The 6286-nt window shown below is 37.7% G+C and overlaps 1 protein-coding gene across 1 annotated transcript; it reads right to left on the reverse strand.

The window, feature by feature from the left end:
* Positions 1 to 202: 202 nt before the first annotated feature.
* LOC142619495 (uncharacterized) lies at positions 203 to 1896 on the reverse strand. Its single transcript, XM_075792615.1, has 5 exons — positions 1419 to 1896; positions 1268 to 1313; positions 1070 to 1153; positions 688 to 968; positions 203 to 561 (listed from the first exon to the last, which is right to left on the reverse strand). Exons 1-5 carry the CDS (start codon positions 1894 to 1896, stop codon positions 203 to 205), a joined length of 1248 nt encoding a protein of 415 aa, XP_075648730.1.
* Positions 1897 to 6286: the final 4390 nt, after the last annotated feature.

The raw sequence follows: 6286 nt of genomic DNA on the forward strand, positions 1-6286 counted from the left end.
TTAAAACAATTTTTAATTTGGGTTTTTATTTACTTTTTTTTTTTTTTGACAGATAACATAACATAAAAATATTATTAATAAAAGTGCCAGACTGAGTACATTGGGGATGTACTATGGAGGCACAAATTAGGAACCAAAATTACAACGATTAAGAAAAACAGGAAGGGAAGTACAAGAAAAATGAGGAAAGACCACACTCCACTCAAAGAAAGTGCAAGAAAAAAGACTTAATCTCTAGTAAAGAATGTTCACAACCCTCAAAACTTATAGCATTCCTTTCACGCCAAATGCACCATATCAAACAATGAGGCACTAATCTCCACACATCTATGTTACGACGTCGCCCAAATTTTTCCTGCCAAGACTCAAACAACTCAATAACTGTATGAGGCATAACCCAGTGAATACCAAACAAGTAGCAAACCAGTGACCACAACTCCCAAGCTATGGGGAAATGAAGCAGAAGGTGATCCACTGACTCCCCACATCTCTTACACATATAACACCAATCAAGCACAAACACACCTCTTTTACGAAGGTTGTCTGTTGTTAAGATCTTACCTAAGGAAGCAGACCATGAAAAGGAAGCTACCCTTGGAAAAACCTTCGATTGTCATATCATTCTCCAAGGGAAAGATAAAGAGGTAAAAGGGTAGAAGGAACGATACAATCCTCTAACCTCAAAACCTTTGCTCATTGCTGGCTTCCAACAAGCCTTATCAAGATCAAATCCCCTCACAGTTGAAGAATATATCAAATCCATAAACCGATCAAAAGATTCTTGTTCCCAATCTTGTGGTGGATGACGAAATTGCACATTCCAATGAATCCTCCCAGCAGACCAATCCATAACTTCAGCCACTAAAGAATCCTTTGACCTACTAAGACAATAGAGCTCCGAAAAATCCTCTTGGAAAGTAGAGTCCCCACACCACGCATGCTTCCAAAACTTCACTCTAGTACCATCCCTCACATCATACACAGAGTTTAGAAAAGTTCAACCAGCCACTTCTAATGAATCTCCACAGGCTGACCCCATAAGGACTTGTCACCTTTTTCGTACACCAACCACCCTAAGTATTCCCATATTTTGCCTCTATAACCCTCCTCCATAAAGCATCTATCTTCATGCCATATCTCCACAACCATTTTCCTAGCAAGGCAGAATTAAAGCTCCCTAATCGTTTTATACCTAGCCCCCTAACCTGCAAAGGCTTACAAACCTTGGCCCATTTAACTAGATGTATTTTAGATTCACCACTAATACCACTCCATAGAAAATTTCTCTATGATTTCTCCATATGCTTTTCCACCTTTCCAAGTAAAGGCAAAATGGAAAATAAGTATGTAGGTAAAGATGAAAGTGTGCTCTTAATAAGAGTTACATTACCTCCCTTAGATAAATAGTCTCTTCCAACCTACTAATCTCCGCTCCATCTTCTTTAAGATAGGATTCCAGATAGGTAAGTCCTTAAATTTAGCACCTAATAGAAGGCCCAAATATTTCAAGGGAAGAGAAGACTGCCTACACCCCAACAACCCCACCAAAGCCTCTAGATTGTGCACCACACCAACGGGTACCAACTCAGATTTTGCCAAGTTAATACTTAACCCTAATGCCTCCACAAATCTAGCAAGAATCGCCCTCAAATTAGCAATTTGTGTAGGATCAGCATCACAAAAGATAAGAGTGTCATCAGCAAATAAAAGATGAGATACCATTAACGATGTACCAGCCGTACTACCTACAAAAAAGTCAGAGAACTGCCTAGCGGAATTAGCCACATCCAACATACGGCTCAACACCTCCCTAAAAATATCAAAAAAGCAACGGAGATAAAAGATCCCCTTGCCGAATCCCCCTAGAACTTCCAAAGAAATCAAATGGGCTACCATTGAACAGAATGGAAAATTTTACAGCTAAAATGCAGTACATTAGCCATTTTCTCAATTTCTCTGAAAACCCACAGCACTGAAGCATATACATTAGAAAATCTCAACTCACATGATCATACGCCTTTTCCACATCCAACTTACACAGCACACTTGGAATTCCTGACTTCAATCTATTATCAATACATTCAGAGGCTACTAGAACGGAGACTAAAATTTGTCAACCTTTCACAAAGGCATTCTGTGAATTTGAAATAAGCCCATGAGCCACCCTACAAAGCCTATTAACCAACACCTTAGAAATAATCTTGTAAATAGGGATGGCAAAAAGTACTTGACCCGTGGGTACCCGGCCTGACCCGACTCGTGAAACAATAGGGTTGGGTTTTGGGTTTTTAAAATAAAACCCGAAGCGGGTTCAAGTCAAGTACGGATTTTAGTGATACCCGCCTCGAACTCGACCCAGTTAGAGCAAAATTACCAAAAACTCTAACTACACACACACACACACACACACACACACACACACACACACACTTAGAAAAGCCCTAATCTCTAACTCCCTCTCATTCATAGCCGCCCCTCTGCTCTGTCACTCTCACTCACTCAGCTCCTCACCCACTCTCACTCATTCTCAAGTCTCACCCTCACTCACTCTCATTGTTGGCCATACCCCTCTCTCAGCTCTGTCACCGGTCCGTCACCGCTATCACTGTTATTTTTATTTTTTTAAAACTTTGGTTTTGTTACATGAAATATTTGGTTATTGTGAGAGATCAATGGCTGGCGGTGTGCATGTGTGGTGGTGGTTAAGAACTGACCGTGTGGTGGTGGTGTAGTGGTGGTTTATGTTGTTGAGTTTTGTGGGTTTCCGATATGTTGGTGGTTTTTTGGTGATGATTGGTGAAATTTAAGTGTTCAGATCTGGATTTTCTTGGGGGTATGTTGCTAGGTTTTATGGGTTTCTAATCTATTGGTTGCTGAGAAAATAATGGGTTTTGTGGGTATCCAATCTAGGTGTATGTTGCTGGGTTTTGTGGTTTCCGATCTGTTCAGATTTCGGTTTTCTTTTTCTTTCTTTTTCTTTGATAAAAGATCTGGGTTTTCTTAAGTGTTCCTTTTTTCCTAATGTTTGGTTGCTGAGAAAATCAGATCAGGCAAACATAAATTTTTTTTTTATTGGGCCACGGTTTGGGCCACAAATTGGGCCTTGAAGTGGCATGGTTGGACGGGGCCCGCGGGGTCCGACGAGGCAGATTTGGGAGTTAAAAGAAAGCTCATTTATATATATGGGGTGGGTTCGAGCATAAAGAAACCCGCCTCGAGCCCGACCCGTTGTCATTCCTACTTGTGAATCTCACCAACTAAGCTAATTGGCCGAAAATCCTTGACCTCCATACCATTCACCTTCTCGGGAATAAGGGTAAGGAAAGAAGCATTAAAACTCTTCTCAAACACTACCTAAGTATGAAAGTTGTGAAAATTCTACAATTCCTACGAATCAAGGGTATTTTGGTAATTTAGTTGAGTCTAGAATCTTCTAAGGTATTCTAAATGTCTTAGGTTATTTACTTTGGGTCCATGATAGTATTTATTAGGTTTTAATAGTAGTCTTAATACCAGTAAGAATCTTATTAATACTAGTACAAGTAAAAGTCTTTATATATTGTGCTCAATGTATTCAAAGAAAATAGAATGAGTTGATCAATAAAATTGAGTGTTTTGAGCAATAGGCATGTTAGCCTTTGTTGTTTCTTTCTTCTTCTCTCTCTTTCTCTTCTTTCTTTCTAAGGTTACTGTTCACGGATACTGTTCACACAGCCCCTATGCAGCCCTAACTTCTCTCTAATTCTTCTTCTTTCTTAACCCTAAACCCACCACAACTAAACGTAGACAAATCCATAATTTGTCCTACATCAAGTGCCTTAATGAAGGCGCTAAGTTTGATACTCGGCCATTTTACCATGAAATTCGGGATGTTCCTACTTCTATCTTCCCTTGGAAGGGCATTGGAAAAGTAAAAATTGCTAAAAGAGGGGCTTTTTTAATGTGGACAATAGCTCATAGCCAAATTCTTACCTTGGATAATCTTATGCTTCGGGGTTGCCCTTTGGAAAATTGGTGTTGTATGTATTGTTGTAATGAGGAATTTGTGAACCACCTCCATCTCCTTCTTTTTTGTCCTATAACTCATTCTTTGTAGGTGCATATGCTTTAAGTTTTTGGGATTCAATGGGTCATGCCAAGTTCTGTTGCGAGTTTATTATTTTGTTGGCAGCACTGGCTTGGGAGAAATGAAATTTGGTTCTAGGCTGTTTGATGTGGATTATTTGGATAGAATGGAATCATCGCTACTTCGAGGATACTGAGAAATTTTTGGCTCAGTTGATAGATTTTTGCCACCAAACTCTCTTTGATTGGTCTCGATGTTAGGTTTTCTCGGATTCTTCTTCTATTATTGAGTTCCTTTTATGTTGTCTTTCCTTTGTTCATCATAAACTCATAGAATACTACTTTATTCATTTTAAACAATTTATCATGCAAACAAAATGAGCTTGGGCTTGTGGACTTCTAAAATGAGGAGAGGGCGAGCAGTGAAGAGGGTGAAGAGAAATTCAGAGTTTGCATACTCAGCAGATCTAAGTACTAGAATCCTTAGATTTGGGAACCTAGAAGCATGAGGATTGAGAAAAATATTACCTATCAAATTCAGAGACAATAATGTTGTAATAAAGAAGAGACAGCAAAGAAACTTCACCAAAGGTTTAGTAATGGTTAGATCGAGCTTTTGCAAACCACGTGTAATGGTGGTGCAGATCCATGTGTCAACGTAGAAGGGAATACATTTGGTGAAGCAAGCAACAGATGTGCAATGTGTGCAGGGTATGGGATTGGAAATGGTGAGCGAAGAGTCCAAATTTTAGACATTATATCCGCAAAGCTAAGATTTTGATCTCACCGCCCTAAGTATGGGCCCAAGTCAAGAAAACATATATACAAAACAGCAAAACCCACAATAAGCTTCTCCTGTTTTCTTGGGGGGGGGGGGGGGAAGGGGGGGGGGGGTGGGAATGAATTTTATGTAAAGGAAAGAAATTTCTAGCAAAGCCAAACAAATCTGGTTTGCATGACCCATGCTTATGTATTCTGAAAACAAAACCATAAGAAAGCATAAACCCTAGCATTTTGTCACTTGTCCAGTTTCTATGAAAAATATAGGATTAGAAAACAAAATCTATATGTTTCAAAGGGAACCCAGAAAGTTGAGAACTCATGAACTAAGTCTAGCACCACTATTTCAGCCCATATTAGTCAAGCTGGCATTACAATTCCTAGAACTTAAACATCAATATGAGATAGAATTCAAAAGCTTTGTACCCTTTCTACATTAATTTTCCTCAACTTTCCCAGGAGCTAAACATAGAAATAGTCACTCATACACAAAAATAAATGTTAAAAAGTGGCCTCTTTATCTGATATTGGTTTCTGAATGACAAATAAGATCATGAGTAACTTCTAATTCCAAATTGTCAAGAGTGGCATCTAGATTCTCATAGACAAAAAACGAACTGCATGGATAAAACTATATATATATATATATATATATATATATATATAAATAAAAGTTTATGCTGAGTACCAAATTCTTTTTGATAAATAATATAGATGATTCTGATCAACAATAACACAAATAAAGATATACAATTAATAGAAGATAATCCACCACCAACTACAAATATTTTAAGAAAAGAAATCAATACTACTCAACGAGAGCTCACATGCCACACACACGCATCAGGAATTCTAGACAAGATTTCAATTCTAAAATCAAATTCTGAATGAAAACAAAAAATAATGATCTTTATGTTTCTTATATTAGGATTCAGGAAAAAAAAAAAAAAAAAAAAAAAGGCCCTCCACCAAAAGGAGTCTAATTCAACTGTTACAGGCCCAATTTTAGGGAAAACTCAGCACAAAATCCAAAAACCAAAAAGAAAAATTTCCACAGCTTTCTAATCAACCAAACAAAACAAAATCAACAAATTCATAGCCTCAGAGATAATCAAAAATACAGTTGAAAATATCATTGACTCAATTTCCAGATTTTGAAAGGATTGATGTAGTGAAAAAAAATAACATCAAATGCCTCTTTCTTTCTTTTCTTTTTTTTCTTTTTTTTTTTTTTTAAATAGTCCCTAAGAGAAGGTGGCCTCTAGGGGAAAAAGGGCCCAAATTTCCATATGATTATAAAACACTGGCATGCATCTATTGTACTCTCCTATGGAAAAACGTAGTAAATACGATAAAAAGAGCAACAAAAGTGCCAATTTTATCCTCGAACATAATTGAACAAAAATGATGAGCACACAATCAATTACCCATATAGATCTTC

Source organism: Castanea sativa, chromosome 12 (assembly GCF_040712315.1).
Source record: "Castanea sativa cultivar Marrone di Chiusa Pesio chromosome 12, ASM4071231v1".
In the NCBI taxonomy this organism is placed as follows: Eukaryota; Viridiplantae; Streptophyta; class Magnoliopsida; order Fagales; family Fagaceae; genus Castanea; species Castanea sativa.

Coding starts and splice junctions, on each gene's coding strand:
- LOC142619495 (XM_075792615.1), bottom strand. CDS start 1,896: ATGGTAGCCCATTTGATTTCTTTGGAAGTTCTAGGGGGATTCGGCAAG. Junction 1,154..1,267: donor GAGAAATTTTCTATGGAGTG/GTATTAGTGGTG, acceptor CTGCCTTGCTAG/GAAAATGGTTGTGGAGATAT. Junction 969..1,069: donor ATATGGGAATACTTAGGGTG/GTTGGTGTACGA, acceptor GTATGATGTGAG/GGATGGTACTAGAGTGAAGT.